The following is a 17,868-nucleotide window of genomic DNA, read 5'->3' as shown; positions in this document are numbered from 1 at the left end:
CACGCGGCACGAGGTCGAGCCAGCTCACCCTCCCCGCCGGGACGGCCGCGTTCGCTGTTCCCTCCTGAGCCTCCGCAGCGTGACGCCAAGCTGAGGTCAAGAACTCGTGACCCAGCTCCAGCCGGGGAAGTGTGACCCAACTAAGGCCAAGGACGTGTGTGCGACCCAGCTTACGTCCAGGAACGTGGCGCCGACATGCTCCGCTGAACCGTCGGCCGAGTAAGCGTGTCGGTTCATCCCTGACCCCAGGTCACGTGACTCTTTTCACAATGGTGCTGCAGACCATGCTCTACGGTGGCTCGCAGCAGCGCAGAGGAAGCCTGATCCAGACGCTTCAAAGGTAGGTGGCGCGCTCAGGCGCGACGACTTTCTCTGAGCTCATGACAGGTGGGAGCTCATGACAGGTGGGAGACGGCGGAGACAACACGCGCGCGGATAAACGACTCTTGCGCAGAAGGCGATGCTCGGGTACCTGCCGTCGTTGGTTTCTGCAAGCCCTTGGGAAGGGATCTAACCTGATTGATCAGCCTAGAAAGTGCTGATACCGAGAGATGTCTGCGCGTCCAGAGGAGGTCGGGCGATGCAGTAAAATGCATCTCTGACGCCACTCCCCTCTTCATATTTGTTTTGGATGTGGGTGCAAACTGGACTTTGTATACATTTTGGGTCCCTGTTTCCGGCATTGTTGCTTCATAACTCGCTCACACTTAGTCAACATTCTTTTCTACTTAGATCAGCTAGCATCACTGATGCCAAAGCTGTGATGTTTATGCTTCATCGTTCTTTACACAAATTAATCAGACGAAGAATGTGCCATTACTCTGAGCAATGATCATTCTTTTGGCTCTTGGCACGACATGATCTGAATCAGGCCTCCCAAACCAGTGGCCAAGCGTCAGGCCAAAAGTGTTTTGGTCTGGCATGAAAGCTGTCTGCAAGTACGTCTGACATGGTCATGAGCAACAGTGATATATTATATATATATATATATATGTATATATGTATATATATATATATATATATATATATATATATATATATATACATATTATGGATGCCCATGTAAATATTTACAAACGCGGCTTGCGGGCCTTCTATTAAACTTTTTCTCAACACGACAGCGCAATATTCGCTCGTTATCTTCTTCCCTTACTCGACAGCTCACTCTAAGCCTTTCGTATCACGATCAAGCTCAATAGAACTTTTCGTGTTCACTTTATTCCGACGATACCGAATACAGTGGCCAATTTTGGATAGCTTTGTTTCAGCCTGACTGTAACACGAGAGGTTTGGCGCAGATATTGCACAAAGCCATACAAGATAACAAGCACATGTTACGCAGTCAATATATATATATATATATATATATATATATATTCCCTCCGACATTTATTAAAGTGCTGCCGTCGAACCATCGCCATGATTGAGCACGCTCGATGCTTATCCTCTCTGCAATGAAATGAATACGGTATGAAGTTGAATCAACCGAATGGATGAAAATCGACTTGAACGACCCAGACTGGATCGCTAAGTCTGGGCCAGAAACTGCGCCATCCATCGGCCAAAAATGATGAATATCAGACCAGCTGCTACGGAACAATCTCCTCAAAGCGTCGCTAGCATTCCTCGATTACAGCTCGCCCTAAATGGAGATTTTATGGCCCAGCAAGCTGATGCGACCGTTCTGACGGCGCTATCGCCGCACGTGGGACCAATACCGGCGGCATTCTCTGTCGTGCAGTTGCTGCTGCACGTCTACCTGATCTCCTCCCTCGATTGAACGAGCCTCGGGTCAGAAGAGCGCTTCACCCACTGCCAGCAGGGCGCAGGTCACTGGGGGACGGGATTGATCCTCGCGCCGTTGTCGCGGCGCGAGGTCGCCGCAGCCGCGTCTGGGTCGGCGGGCTCGATGCCTCGTGTGAGGCTACAGCTCGAGCCCAGGACAGACCGGTGTACCAGGAAGCCGACTCGGGTTCTGGGAACTGAGCACGGTGTGTTATTGAGTGCTGAACCAAGTGTTGCCATCAGGGATTCTTTGTCGTGCAAAAACAAGCGGGGAACCTGCCGCTGTTGCTCGGTATAAGGAAAGGTGGCAGGCGTACCTGCCACACTTTGAAGCGGGGGCAAAAAAGTAAACACGTGCTCCTGATGTGAGTAATGCATTTTTCTGGTGATTTTCAGCGGCGCCACCTGTGATGACATCCAAAGGTTTACGCAATGGGCTGCGTGCAAGCTGAAGCTTCCGAAAAAGCGATACACATATGACGGTTTTCTTGTTTGCCAATTTTCACAAGCCATTTGAGATCGCATCGCGCAAAAAATCCTAGCGATGCATAAATTCAAATGAGTCACTTTCAGTGTGGCGCCTAGTGGGATTGCCTGCACGGAGAGAGAATTCCCCCTGAGTTGATCGATATTCACCGCCATTAGACCAATGTGGCGGGCGTCCCGGATGTGCTGGGCGGCGGTGGCAGTTAATGACCGAGTGTCAAACTCATGCATATTCATCATGATTGAATGCCGGGGACGTTGAACTTCGCTGGCCTCGCTGGCTCGGAAAAAGCATGACTTTGTATGTTGCATTTTGCCCTTCGCACGGCCTGTAGCCCTGCAGTGAATAGTCATCCGTAAATTATGAATTGCGTTGAAGTAACGCCGCTGAGCTCGATGACATGAGTGATAAAAAGCACTGCTCATCACGACACGGATGTTATGACACGCCTTGGTCATGTTACGATGCTATTTATGCGTGGATAGTTGACGCAATGTTTTTTTTTCTTCAGATGCATCTATCTGCCGACAATGCTATTACTTTGGATGCAATTACCAAAGGTATACAGGGAGGTGGTAGAATGTCAAATGCAGCATTAAGCCGCTCATACATGCCGTGGAGACAGACAGGCATACGCGCGGAACAAAGGCCAGACTTCGATACTTCAGCTCGGGTCAGGTGTTATGGTCTGGTGACTCGACAAGACCAACGGGCCACCGTTCGCTGGGGTCGATGTAAGCGGCCGGTCTGGTCTCCCTGTGCCAGACGAGGTGACTGACGTGACGTGAATGAGGTGACGAAGTGACTGACGTGACTGGGGTGACTGACGTGACGTGACCGACGTGACGTGACTGACGTGACGTGATTAACGTAAGCCACCCAACAAGGTTGGACATTCGAAACACAGTAATATCACTCCAGCTCTGTACTATTTTTGCGTTTATATGAGTTTGAAGTCGAGGTTTACTGTGTATAATCAAGTGCAAACCGGCTCAGAGAAGGGTTAGAACTTCTTAAAGAATCGGAAGTCAGCGGAGAGAAACCAAACTATTTGAGCCACTGTTTCTGACGGGTCAGGTCCCGGTGGTGAGGCACCGGCCTTGACCGTGCAGGTCACCTATCCTGACCTGCTGGCTGTTACCAGGGGCGGTAGGTGTGGTCCTCGGCGATGTCCTAATTCCGTCGAACGGCTGCGGGCTCAAGGACGGTCGATGCCTCCCCAGGCCGAAGTTATGGACCCCTTTCACAACCAAACGCCGCCTGCGGGACAGCGCCGCTTACGTCACGGTCTTGATAACGCGCTGAGGAGTGGCGCTTAAATTCGCTATCTATCATGTGCATCGTTATGTGTTGGACGTCATGTGTGATGGCATCGTTATGTGTAGAACGCCATGTGAGGGGTCCTGTAGCCTTTATGAGAGGAAGGTTGTGGGTTCGAGGCGCGTCATCAGCTTGTTTCGTCACCGTTCTCGCCTCCTTGCCAGCATTCAAAATGCATCGCTAATAGCCACAACCGTGATGTGTATCGTGCGCTATTGGAATGATACTCGTGCTTGTCAAACCAGAGGGGCCTCTGACTGTAGCGAACCCATGCATCTCTGATCCTACGGGTGCACTTAGTGAGTGGGAGGATGAAACGATGAAGCGAAGAGGCACTGCTCGCAGCGTTGATGTAACGCAGCGTTACATTATGGACCGCGAGGGCAGAGCAAGCTGTTGAGCTTGACGTCTGACTGTCCATGGGGCTTCAGAAAACTATCTATGTGTCGAATCCATGGCTTATTTGATTCGTAGACCAGCATGATAATGCATTTTATATTCCTATCGTGATGTCCGCTCGCGCAGGAAATTCATTTTACGCTCGGTACGTGTGGTCATGGAATGCGTTTCACTGAAGCCAGCTCTCCCTCGTTATAACTGACGTTTTGAGCGTGACCAGCTTCACGTGTAAGATGCGGGTAATTGTGCGCGGCCTGTTTATCCTCCTGAATCAGATACGCGACCGATGGGCACATGACACTGGTCAGCTGGGAAATTGACCGCTAGTTCAAATTTGCATTTCTTGTCGGCCTTCCACTTCATTACAAACCAGAAGCTAGGCCGATGGAACGATTTTCCTCAGTGACAGAGCGTCAGTGTAGGGCAGCTGGCTACTTCAGTGACAGAGCATCAGTGTAGGGCAGCTGGCTACTTTAGTGACAGAGCATCGGTGTAGGGCAGCTGGCTACTTTAGTGACAGAGTGTCAGTGTAAAGCAGCTGGCTACTTCAGTGACAGAGTATCGGTATAGGGCAGCTGCTTCTCTCCAGCTGCACGTTCCAGAACTGAGATGAGTCCGTGTCATGTCTGTCTGATGACTGATGGATCCGAGTGATGTCTGACTGATGACTGATGGGTCCGAATCATCTCTGACTGAGGGCAGGCCGTGAGAGTCCAGCCTCATGCCGCATTCTGACGGTTGGCCCTGCTGGAGCACGCTATCAGTGAGCAGCCGGGATTGGTGAGCTAACGAGCCACGACAGGTGAGGCGTGGCTCAACAAGTCAGGCACTGCAGCATGTCCGGTCTGGGCACCTGTGACTGAGCCGTGACGTTGAGCCGAACTGGAATCACGATCCGATGTGTGACGTCGATCCGAACCGTCACGTCGATCCGAACCGTGATGTCGATCCGAATTACGATTTCGATCCGAAGAGCAACACCGATCCGAACAGTGATGTCGATCCGAAGAGCAATATCGATCCGAACAGTGACGTCGATCCGACCATGCGGTATCGATCCGAACCGTGATGTCGATCCGAACCGTGACGTCAGCCGAGCCCGATTGACCGATGGCCACGGCCTTACCAGCTGACGGCAGCTCCGTCACAAAACGGAGACTGCCAACGGAAACCCGAGATCAATACCCGTCGTAATGGCGCCGGTGATTTAGAGCACCCCGCACGGTCGTGGCCGCCTCGCCGCCGCCTTTTGACGCTGGCAGTCGTTAGTGAGCCTCTTGAGCCAGTTGAGCCGAGTAACCGCCTAGTCTGAGGCCGGGATAGACGGATGTTCCACGAATCTCCATTTGACGATCGGTGTCTGATGGCCGCGCGTAAGCCGTGTCAGATGACACCTGAGCACGTGTCAGATGACACCTGAGCACGTGAACAGTTAAAGCGCGGCATTTCTCGTGATGCGGACGTGATAATTCCCCGTTTGGCGCCCATGGTGGTCGTACCGCGCGACCAAGATTGAAACAATCATCCCATCCGCACAGCGTAATTGCTTCCGTGACTGTGGTTTACTTCCTACTGCGCAGCGCGCCGCCGTTCCGCGCAGCATTCGGAGGGGTGTAGGCGACCATGGCCACTGCAAGGAAAGCCAATGAGCGCCGAACAGGAAGTGGGAACCGGTCGAGCAAACCAACGGCAGCCGGCGCCTTGGCGCTCCACCCGGCCGGCCCCACAGCGGCTAGTTCGCGGTTCCTCCGCCGGCGGCTGCTGCCATCGAGCGCCAAGTGTGTCTCGTGTGCCAGTCGCGATCTCCGCCGCACCAGAGCGGGTCATCCGGCGACGGTACGGGGGCGCGGGTCGGCAGCGACGATCGCTGGCCGCTGTCATCACGCCGCCGGCGCCAGGCGACGTGCGGATCGCAGCGCCGGCCGCACGATCCAGTCGGCGGGTCCCCCGTTTTTTTCGGCCCATCTCTCTCCGGATCCATACCACGTCGGCCCCGCCGCCGCCGACCCTGACCGCCGCCCACCGGCGCCCGGTGCGGGGTGTCGCGCGCCGCGCCCGGCCTAAACGGTTATCGTCAGCTGGGCTGACCCCTGGGCAGAGCGCGCCGGCCGTGACGTCACGGCGGGCAGAGCGGCGGCGCGGCGGCGCGGCGGCGCGGCGGCGCGCCAGTGCTGGAGCGGCGCGGCTGGCGGGCTGCGCGGGGGTGGGCGGCGCTCCGGCTGGCACGACGGAGAGACGCGGCGAGGCGCGGCGGGGAGCGGGCCGCGGACACGCTCCGGGGCCGCCGGCGACCGTCACTGGCCAGCAGTGACCCGCGCCGAGACCGTCACTGGCCAGCAGTGACCGCGCCGAGACCGTCACTGGCCCCCGGTGACGGCCAGAGACCGGCAGTGACCAGCGCTGGAGAAGTCGCCGACGTCGACCGATCGCGGCGAGTGACGGGCGACCACCTCAGCCACTGACAGCGGGCGGCAGCAAGGCGAGGTGACCGGCGCTGTCAGCCGCCGCCGCCGCCGGCCGGCCAGTGACGGCAGAGTGACCGCTGACGGCGGCGGCCGGTACCCAGTGACGTGTGGCCGTCAGTGACGTCAGTGACGCGCGCTGACCGGCGTCAGCGAGCGGTCAGCGGCGCAGGCCGCGGCCGCGGGGCCGCCGCCGGACCCGTCCCCCCATGACAGGTAAGCGCCAGGCTCCCCGCGAGTCAGCTGGCACCGCCGACCGCCCGCGTCACCCCGCTATTTCGCTGTGCGTTCCCCACCGCCGCCTGGCATGACCCCGATCCGCGCTCATCTCGGCCGGGTCTGCGCGGGGCCCGCGGCCGGACCGTGGCAGCTCGCTTCTCAGCACAGTCGGCTCCCGCTCTGCCGTCCTGCAGGGCCGCATGCACGGGTCCCCTCCGTTCTGGCCGACTTTCTGTCCGCCCGGGGATGTTCCACGTGACTCACGGCGGCCGCTCTGGGAAAGAGGTCGGTGCCGGCCTGGCACGTCCAGGAGCGAGGGCGGGTGGTCACGCTTCCGCCCGAATACCGGCTGCTCGGCCTGCAGCGCCGCTGACTTACGCGTCCGGCCCCGCGTCTGTCAGAACGCGTCTGCCAACCCGCAGGCGTGCACGGCTCACAGCTGTGTCCACGCCCGCGCTTGCCTCCACTGTTTTCTGCAGCTGCCCTTCCGGCCGTGTTGGCCATGCCTGCCGGCGCTTTCGGGACGTGGCGGGCCTGGTCGTGTCTGAATCTGGACTCAGTCTGGCCGTGTCTGCCGCCGCCCGGTGGGTGTGTCTGGCCGTGTCTGCCGTCGCCGGTGGCTGGGTCTGGCTGCCGTTTGGCCAGTCTGCCCCGTGTTTGGCTGTGTCTGGCCGTGGCCTGGCCGTGCCTGGCCGTGTCTGCCCGCCGCCGGGTGGGTGTGTCAGCCAGGCGTTCTCACGCCACACCGCACGCGCCCTGTAAAGCGCGCGTTGACCAGTTGCCTGGGCCAGAGCCGTCGGCTCCGCTCCGCCGTCGCCCAGCCAGCCGCGGCGGCGGTGGTCCCGGCCGGCTGGCGGTCCGCACCGGACCACCGGACCACCGGACCACCGGACCATCGGGGAGGCGCGGTTGTGTCGACCGCCACCACCAGCGGACACAGGCCCGGACCGAGGCGCCCGCAGTGAACGGCTCTCTCGCACAGTGCTCGAGCAAGCTGTCCCTCTGTACTACTGCAGTGTGTCATCTTGCTAGGACCACTGGGTCAGGCGGCGGCCATAGAGGATATCGCGCACGACAGGAACCGTTCGGCGTGTTGAAGGCCGTCGCCAGCAAAAACCCAGCGCTGGTTACCGAATTGTACGTCAGTTCCTTGCTCGCAACAGTCGTGGCCAAGCGACACGCGTCGTCCGCTCGTCCGGCTCCGTCAGCGAAATCGCTGTTCCCCGCACAGGACCGTGCGTCCAATCCTAGCGTGGCGCGGTCGGGGCTGCTTGATCTTCCTTGCTAGGACCGCGACCGCCCTCGAAAGGACCTCTTGTCGCACCGAGTGGAATGCAAGCAGGTGCAGGCTCTTTCCCTCTCCTGGCTAATGGACCCGGGGCTCTCTGTAATGGGAGAGCCCACTGCACCGCGCGGCCGCACAAGCTGACCGGTCATGCGACGGCCGCGCCGGGCCCGGCTCTCATGACGTACGTGCCCATCGGACGGGCGGGCCGCGCCGTTACCGATCCCCGGTCGACTGCCCGTATCCGCCCCCTCCCTCCGTGCCCGTCCCCGCTCTCCCCTCCGTTATGACGGGGAAGCAGATGTCGTTACCGGCCTCATCTGATCGGCTCGTGTCCACGTCCATGCTCTGTCCCCACCAGGCTGGTGACGTGTCGAGGGAGGCCGCCGCGTGCTGGGCCGCTCGCACTCGTCGTGCCGTCGCGGACGTGGGCGCCTGGCAAACTGGGGGGTGCGGGTCGACCTTGCAGGCTGCATATTGCCATTATGTAATTGGTCGTCAGCTGTGTCAAACGACGGCCGGTATTTCCACATAACGCTAATTACGCCCGCACGAGCAACTCTGTAGTCTATCTATGCCCTGAGTGGCGTCGTTTTGGAAGGGTTGGAAGGTTTTTACAGGTGTCAGATTCGGATCGGCTACTGATTGTCAGCAGGATCTCAGCAATTCGCTTCTCCTTTTCCTTTTGCAACGCAGGCAAATTTGATCACTCACGACATCCTGCGCGGAAAATTGTTAAATGCAGTGTGTACAACACGACTATCGACAGTGTGAAACAAAGGTGGCGAGGCCAGATCATGATCATGATCATAGATATTTCATGATCCCAGATCATGGCTAGATGCTGAGCAGTCGGCATCGCTCTCTGCGAGCAATAGCTGCGTTTTCTCTCCTCAGTTTATATGTTGTTTTTTTTGCCACATCAAACACCGCACTGGTTCGGACGGGAACACTGAGACGGCGAGACAGGCCAGACGCCAGCGGCTGACACATGAACAGTGGGATGCGCTCGAGATTCCAGGGATATTGCTTTTCACTTGTATCGTTAATACCCCCGCGGCCGCTGTCCCCGATTCATTGTTTTCACCAGCGTCTGTTCCGTATTCCGGTGCTCCCAGCTCGGCGCTGGCCTGATCCCACGCTCGAAGCGCGCCGCGGGTCGGCCGTGCCCCCAGTCCGCGCGAGAACTCCCAGCCCGTATCACTCCCGACATCTCCCAGCCACAGCCGCTCGTGTCACCTGCCCCCCTCCCCCCCCTCCCCCGGGCACCCCGTCAGCGGTTCTGACCTGCCCGCGGGGCGGCAGGGGACGGCGGGCGGCGCCGGTTTCACTTCTGCCCCGCCGGCGGAGGCGCCGGCGGGAGTCGGGCGGTGCCGGTCGCGGTCGCCGGCTGAGACGCGACGCTTTATTGAACTTTCAGCTGGGCGCCGGCCGGAACTTTCGCTGACGGGTGGCCGCGGACGCCGCCGCGGTCGGCCGGGCTGGCGGCCGGGGTCGAGTGAGACGGCGCGGTGGAAAATGGGGCCAGCTATGAGGACGATGCGGTCCGATTTATGGTTGGCATCGTTGGATTGGACTTGCATTAGTGATGGCCGGGTGGTCATACAGCCGCCCGTCGTAAATGCGAAAGCGTGAGGCCGATGCGATGCCAAACCTTCCGCGTGTCACGAACTTCTCAGCGGGGCGTTATTGGTGGTTGTATATCTTGGCACATCGGTGGAAAGCACGTGCTGATGTTACTATTACAAAAAACAAAACGCCGGTCTTGTCTGTTCTGTTTCCACATGATTCCGCGTAATTTGTATCTCGTTAAATCTAAAAAATATATGGAGTGAATGAAAGCCCTTGGATACTATGCCGTATGAAAATGCACAAATTTTGAGTATTTCCCCGTACCTATGTTTTTCGTTGGTTGTAATTGCAAATAACACTAAACCGATGAGATAAAATGCCGCCAGTGACACTACGTTGTTGCATAATAAATACGCTGGGTATCTGAATCGTTCAAACACGATGGCGGCGGCGACGAGTGACGGTTCCAGACTAGCTGCGTTCTGGCTGATCCAGACACCATTGCCGCCGTGATGAATGGCCCAGGTCGCTAATGCAAGTACCAGACGTGCTCAGGGGCCACATTCCAGAACGCCGCCGTCTGAAGCGTTAAAAAGCGCAACTTAAACAACGGATGGAGCCTGGGCGGGACCCTACCTCTGCGCACGCCTTCTATTCGATCCCGCTCGAGGCTCGATCCCGCCCGTCCGTCTCGTCGCGCCGACCGCCCTGGGCGCTCCCCGCCGTCGCCCCTGGGCGCTCTCCGCCGTCGCCCCTGGGCGCTCCCCTCTGTCGCCCCTGGGCGCTCCCCTCTGTCGCCCCTGGGCGCTCCCCGCCGTCGCCCCTGGGCGCTCTCCGCCGTCGCCCCTGGGCGCTCCCCGCCGTCGCCCGGGCGCTCTCCCCGTCGCCCCTGGGCGCTCCCCGCCGTCGCCCCTGGGGCTCTCCCCGCGTCGCCCCTCTCTCCCCTCTGTCGCCCCGGCGCTCCCCTCTGTCGCCCCTGGGCCTCCCCGTCGCCCGGGCCTCCCCGCCGTCGCCCTGGCGCCTCCCCCCGTCGCCCCTGGGGCGCTCCCGCCGTCGCCCCTGGGGCGCTCTCCGCCGTCGCCCCTGGGCGCTCTCCCCGCCGTCGCCCTGGGCGCTCCCCCCGTCGCCCCTGGGGCTCCCCGCCGTCGCCCCTGGGCGCTCCCCGCCGTCGCCCCTGGGGCGCTCCCCGCCGTCGCCCCTGGGCGCTCTCCGCGTCGCCCCTGGGCGCTCTCCGCCGTCGCCACGTCGGCACCGACGATCGTCGTCCGCACCGCCGCGCCGCTGACGACGCGTGCTCTGATGACGTCCGACCGGCGGTGCGCCCGCGGGGCCCGGCCGCCGCCGCGCTAACGACGGCCGGCCGCGAGCGACGATCGGCGAGGTGTCACGCGCGGCCTGCCGCCGGCCGCCGGCCACTCCCTCCATGTGGCCGCCCGTCGTCACCCGCAGTGGCGCCAATATGGCCTGCCTGGGATGACGGCCGTGGGTATGGGTGACATGCATGGGGTGGCTGCAGCGATGCAGCCACCCCATGCCTACGGAAAACGTGTTTTTTCCCTGATGACGGAAAGATGTTCTTGATCATAACGCTTAGTTTGCTTGGATTTAAGCGTGGTGGTTTCTCCTTTTCGTGGATGTTTTGTAAGCCTGTAACCGCCGGCAGAGTGGGCACCTGAATGCAGCCACGCTAGGGACGGGGCAGGGTCGTACTGTTCCCAAGCGCTGCTTTTTAAATAAACTGATGCAGCGCTCAACGAAATGCGACCGGCCACACGACCACAAGGCCGAATCCATTGTGCGGCCCAGCACCGGTCATCGATACGCCCGTGGCACTGACAGTCAATTAGTTACACTGGTGGTGTGTCGACGCCAGCACACCAGCCGGTCAAAGGTTCAACGCTCTCGGTGACGTCAGAGCGACGTACGAGCGGATTTGCGAAAGTACTCGCTGACGTGGGCCAGGCCTCCATGATCGCAATCGTGCGGCGGCAGCGGCCGCAGCTGCGCGCGATCGTGGTTGACGGTCGCTGGTGTTTCATCGGAGCGTTTCAAGGCCGTTATGGGGAGAAACCGAAGCTCATTGCGAATTCTGTGCGGCGCTGAGTCGGTCCAGGTCACGGCAAAATCGAGCTCGCAGACACGACATCTGATGCGCGGGTGGGAAAACAGACGGGGTCAGCTAGGTCACGGCCGCCGCCGCCCCCCCCCCCCTTCCCCTCGCGCACCCCGCCACCGGTCGTGGATGTGGTGGAGCGGGAGTCAATTAACGGTTCTGTTCCCGCACTACCATCAAATTCGGAAGTGATGCTCCCCCGTCCTTGCTCGACCGCTACCCATGCATCCCACCCCGCATCCCCACCGTCGCCGGCCGGAGGTCAAGGGGCGGTGCGTGCAACAAAGAGACGCCTCGACCTCGCCACTCGCGGCCTTCTCGGCGCGCGAGCGACAACGGGGGCGCCGGCGGAGGACCGCCGGGCTGTGGCGTCTGGCGGCTGAGCGGCGACGGCGGTCAGGCGAAGCACGTGTGCCACGGGCGGATCCAGCGCGTGGGGAAAATGAGGACGTGATCTGCTCCAGTTCCTGATAGGTGAAATGCGGGATTACGAGTGACTGTGCTGAAAATGACAAAAGTGCGGCAGACAGGAGGTACTGATGAAAAAGAGATATCAAGCGCTCAATGAATGCTCTTATGAAAATGCCCAAACATTTCCGAAATGGCTGTGGGCCGCAAGTAAGCTATGCATGCACAAAAGTATCGGTTATTTCCGACATATAACTCATAATGTCGTAACAGCGAGAACCCAACGCATTTCTTCCTTACATTGGGACCTAAATAACGTTCAACTCCTGAATAGGCCGGCACTTGAGGACAGCCACTTCCCGAAGCTGAGCCACTATGGGTGCGCTCGTAATGTCGGCCTGGCAATAGTGGGCCGCTTCCGGTTGGCTTACTTCTGGGAAGGCCCCGTGTCCGTCTCCCGGCGGCCTGGTTAGCATGAGGCATCAGCACAGTGTTTACACCGCCGGGCGGGCTACGCCGGCTGGGCCAGCGGGCGAGCTGTGATGAAGATCTCTGGTGTTCTGAGTGAGATCGCTGCTGTATCTCAGGGTTTATATCGAGTGTAAGGCTTCCCACTCGGCTCCACCAAACGTCAAGGCGCTGCACCGACAGTCTGCGGTGCAAAACAGCTGTTGGCCTGTTTCTGTCAGCTGACATCAGTCTGCAGGCCGCGCGTCTTGCAGGGATCATTGTTTGTAAGTTTGTGACGGCATGTGGGCGGGTATGCCTCCGGTCAGTCGGGCAAGGCATGCGGAACGAAATCTGACTCATAAGCGGCGGGAGTCCGTGAACATGGCTCCTGCGTGAACTGCGTTGATATACGCACATCAGTCATGTCTAGTTACATATCTGAATCACGTCAGATTCATCCCTCAACCCTTTTCGCAAGCTAGTTGTTCTGTTCATATGGACGATAGTATTGCACTATATCCACACTAAGGCCGGATGATCCTCTACCGGCCAAATGTACATGAGAGAGCCGGCGAGAACAGCCCAGTAGCGCCCTAATCATGGCTGTTCCGCTCAGCCGATCCATTTATATTGCTGATCCGTGTGATGGTTCTCACGCGCGGGTTCTGGACTTGGCGTAAACCGTATCTGCATTAAATTCGACTAGCGTTTAATGTTTGTTTAGGCGTAGTCGCAAATGAAATGACGATAAAGATATTACGCTGCTCGCATTTTTTTCGAAAGGCCCAACACATAACAGAAGTTCAGAGCACACGGTCTGCGTTTTATGCAACACTGCGACTCATTTACCTGACATTCGCTGACGCGTATCAGCTCATATTCAACCGAAGCCCTTTCCTCACTCGTGAGTCAGCCTCGCAAATGTTATGCTCATTCACATTAACCGAAAGAGCGCCTCGTCTGCGATAGTCGGAACAAGGCTGACACCTTGCGTTGACGATGACTAGCGCTTGACACCCGTTAACAAACGTTTTGCTGACAAGTCCGGATAGCCGCGGTGTGATGGTCCGACACGGCCGGTGCCGAGTATCGCCCATCTCGTGCGCCGTGGGAGCCTGACCAGGGGTCATTTTCCTGCCGCCGCGCTCGTGACGCATTTGACCCGTGACGCCGGAGAAAGAAGGGAAGCCGGCCGCCGGCTGCGAACGGCTGCGAGCAGGACTGCGTTAGTCACGCGCGCCCTCGGAGCGCCGCGGCTGTGCAGACTCCCGCTCACAGGCCGTGGCCAGGTTGAGGCCGGGCTGAGCGTGCGACAGGAAGTCCATGTATTGGTCATTTGAACGTTGGGATCGGGTCCTTTCAGTGCCGGGCCGATTTGGCTGAGGACTGTGTTTGAGGACAGGCGAACGGCGTGGTTTAAACGGTTTTAAACGGAGGAATGTCCGTTTGAGGAATGAGCTGGTTTTGAACAGAGGAATGTCCCTTAGGCCCGGTTTGTCGTTTGCGCTTAGAGCTGATTTTAAACGGAGGAATGTCCTCTCTGCCCGGTTTGTCGTTAGAAACTTAAACCCGTCCGGGCGCAGGCTTGTGTATCTTGCACGTGTGGTTTGTTTCCCACATGCGGCGGTCATAGGATCATACGGGTACTCATTTTGGAGGGGATAATAGGGGAACACAGGGGTACATAGAGGAACCATTTGCACTTCTGAGAACTTGTTCCACTCGTCCCGTCCCCCTCCACTGCATCTGGCACACGCGTTGGCAAAACACGACCGTCAGCATCCAACAGCAACTGATTCGAGCGCCCTTCCCCGTTCGACCGGTACCTGTGTGCGCCCTTTGCCGCTGCACCACGCCGCTGTCATTATTCCCGGTAATGAGGCTTGACCTCCACAACCCTCGGCAACGTCGGGTGAATCATCCGGGGCAGGCGCGGCGCGCCCGCCCGCCGCAAACCCTCCATACGTTCCACCACATAGGCTTACCTCCCCACAAGCCAGCGTCACCCAACCTTGGGCTGTGCAACAGTCGCTCCACGGCTCGTGTAATTGCTACGGTTATTGACGCTTCGGTGTCTTGCTACAACTGAAGCTTGACGCTGGTTGTTTTTGCCGCGTATACGACCCGTATCCAGCACCGAGTTATGTAAGTTGGTCGTGATTCACTCTGGGTCTGGCGGCATAATCTGAACGGATCCTGCTTAGAGTGTGTGATACATTGTGTATTGTTTATGGCGCTCAACGTCTTATCTGGACCATCAAAATAGACTTAAAACTGGTCTTAAGCCTGCCGATACGTTCAAGCCCCAATCTAGATCAAGCGACATCACAATCAGTTGCGTGATCCTTGCATTGGCGCCTCCAGCAACCATTATGGCAGGTATTGACAGTGGCCAATCAACAGCCGCATCGGATCGGACCACCAAACCGCTGAGCATCAGGCATTCTGAGCGACGACCCGCCGGAAACACTGGCCGTCGTCATGGCAACGTACCGCGATTATCGAACGAGCCAATGCGGTCGGCTCTGCTTAATGTTTTTGGTTGCGTCGGCCTGCACCACCATCGCAATGGTTTCAAGCCCCGAGCGGAATCGGTGCTGAGGCCACTGATCTCGCCATTCCGGAGTTTAACTTTCCACAAGAATCCGACTTGGCGGTAAATCATTAGGTCGTATTCAGCCGCCAAAAAACGGAACCAATCTGAGGCACGCCGAGAGAACTTCACCCCATTCGACCTACAGTTGGCCCCGTAATAAGCTCAAGACCAGGAGGAAAGCGTGCAACTGCGCTCCTTTGAAGCCGTTGCCAAATATACAGCCGGCGTGGTATGTGCGCGTGATGTTTGAAGGCACGTGTTCCGGTAGTGACTGCACGCTGGCGGGAGCGTTTGATGTGTTGATTTTGGGCCCGGGGGGTTCGCTGATGGGGCGGCGCGTGTGCTGTGGCAATTCTGTCGAAGAGCTGGCGCTGGTCGTGTCTGACATGCTGAAGCCACTCATCAAGGCTGCGGATTGATGAGGTGATGGATCGGACCTCCTGTTCACACACGTGGCAGGCGCCGTGTCCAGTCGCATGGTCACCTCCCTGAACCATGTGAATGCATCGGGGATCAGATCCATCTCCCCATCGCATAAAAGTTTAAATTTTTTTTGCACTCGGCACACAGCGTTTGCAAAACCATGCAGCAGCGCCCACCCACTTGACTGGCGGCGTTCTCCGCTCCAAGGCCGCCGGTACGCCCCCTCCCACGGACGCCGCTCCCCGGCGGGCTCCGTGCCGGCCCGCGACTGGCCAGGCGGCTGGACCAGACCGCGGCCTCTGCCTGACTCACACCCGCGGCCGCTGAGATCACCGCCTGCGCACTTCCGTCGCCGCCGGGCATCAGCGCCGCCACCTTAGAAGGTCTGTTTTGATCGGACGTGGAAGAGGGCGGAGAGGCGCAAGGTCAGCTTCTTCCCCGCGGATCACGTCGTCCGTTTTTACCGGGACGCGAGAGATAGTCATGTTGTTTGTTTGTGCCATCCAGAGGCGTCATTTCCATTCGCGCTGGAAAGCCTCCCTCAATGCCACCGCAACAGCGCTCGTGCCACGCGCCGTCACACAGCGCCAGATCGGGCACCTGGCCTCCACCGTCGCCGCTCCAGCGGCGGCCTCGGCTGAGCCGAGCCCCCTGGCGGCCGCAGGGGCTCCCAGACCGGACCTGCCACGCCCACGCCACGGCGGCTGGGCATGCGGTGCTGGGCGGTGCTGGCCGCCGAGCAGCCTCCAGCCGGCGCTGGTCGGGCCGGGTGGCCGGGTGGAACGCTGGGTGTTTGTTGTGCAAATATACACACGGTGTTCGAATGTCCCGCCAATAATGAAAACCCCGACGACATTCCATGTTACACACACAAAACCCAAACAAACAGGTGGCATGGGGAGAGCCAAGCGACGTGACACCAAATGAAGTCGGTAGTAGAGGGCACGCAGGGGAGAACATTTCCCCATTGGTGTTTCCAGGTAGGGTTTTCCACCAGGTGTGGCTATCGACTCTGCATTCAAAAGGCCGAAACGGTGACCCACAGTCACGTCTGAGGCATCCTAGACGCGGGATATGGCTGGCACGTTGGAAGCGGAAGCAGCAGAGGCCGTTGTCATGAAACAATGATACCGACCCGTAGGCCTGGACTCGCCGCGTTTCAAGATGCGGGAGGGCCAAAGTCCTGTCTGAACTGGATTGTTCCCATGCATTACCATGTGGCTGATGCTAGACTTCCGCGAAAAGTGTGAGGGTTATGACCCCCTGCCGCCCGTTAAGGTTCCCACGCCTATGCCCTGGCGTGTGTCTCTCCACGTCTGTTGGGTGGCATTGTGAGATCTGGCCACCCCCGCCCCCGCTCCTCCCTCCAAAGTGTGTCAGGAATGGCCTATCAGACGGGATCAGTTCTGTTCAGTCCACGTTCCTGACACCTCTTGCCACGACACATGTCTTCCATGACACATTTTATACATTCCGTGGCACCTTTCGTCCATGTTCCTGCAACAGGCCCGAAAAGCAGTCGCGCAAGCATGCACCTGCTCGGCCTGCGATGATGCGGCTCACCGCGGTGACTACGTCAGCAGCCGCAGCCGTCAGCAGCCGCAACCGTCAGCAGGCGTTCGCCCCCGCCTCGATCTCCTGCCAGCAGCGCCTTCCTCCCCGCAGTACACGCAAGGCTCCGCTGGGTGCGGCCGGCCGCGCTGGTGGCGCTCTCGGCGCGCCAGAGACCACCGCGGCGCTTGCGGCGCGCCAGGGCCGACCGCGGCGTTCGCGGCGCGGCCTGCGCTGTCCTTCACGCGTCGGTGCCGGCGCGCGACAAAGCATGGCCGACCCGGCCGCCGCCGGCGGCCGGCGGGGGCCGCGGGGCTGGCGTGGCCGGCGCGGCAAATGGCCGGGCTTCCGCACGTGGTATGACCGGGCTGGGTCGACGCAAGAGACAGTGAGGCCGGGGCGTGGTTTCCACCGGACAGGCGGCGCGGCGGACGGCCAGGCATGCGTCGGAGAAAGCCGGGAAAGCTGGGGCGTGTGGGGCGACACCAGACCGACGGCTACTATCCTGCGTCGAGCCGCAATACCGCAGCTTATTGGCCACTGCGCTGTGAATCTTGCGTTTTTGTGGGCTGTAGTGTATTTACTTCCTTTGCAATCGCACTCCTGTGCATACCTTCGCCCCAAAGAAAATAACAGTCATATGCCTGTTTTGGCGCTGCGGGCGACTGGCAGTACGCCCATGGGCTCCAAGCTTTCCTCCACCCATGACTGCAGCCAACAGATAGCATCGTAATTGCATGAGCGTCAGTTCGTTGGGCAGCCCGCGCAGTGAAAGGGCTGGCCGCCGTTGCACGAGCG

General features: G+C 59.2%; 1 protein-coding gene across 1 annotated transcript in view; it reads left to right on the top strand.

The window, feature by feature from the left end:
* LOC119096064 (ecotropic viral integration site 5 ortholog-like) overlaps window positions 1-17,868 on the top strand; it is a 96,792-nt gene continuing 78,924 nt past the window's right edge. Inside the window, 1 exon segment of the mRNA XM_037218924.1 lies at window positions 1-340. Coding sequence (XP_037074819.1) covers window positions 270-340 — 71 coding nt within the window. The 5' untranslated portion in view covers window positions 1-269.

The sequence above is a fragment of the Pollicipes pollicipes genome, unplaced genomic scaffold (assembly GCF_011947565.3).
Source record: "Pollicipes pollicipes isolate AB1234 unplaced genomic scaffold, Ppol_2.1 Scaffold_4219;HRSCAF=4965_pilon_pilon_pilon, whole genome shotgun sequence".
Lineage (NCBI taxonomy): Eukaryota > Metazoa > Arthropoda > Thecostraca > Pollicipedomorpha > Pollicipedidae > Pollicipes > Pollicipes pollicipes.
Note: the sequence above shows the minus strand (reverse complement) of the source record. Positions and strands in the feature narration are given on the sequence as shown.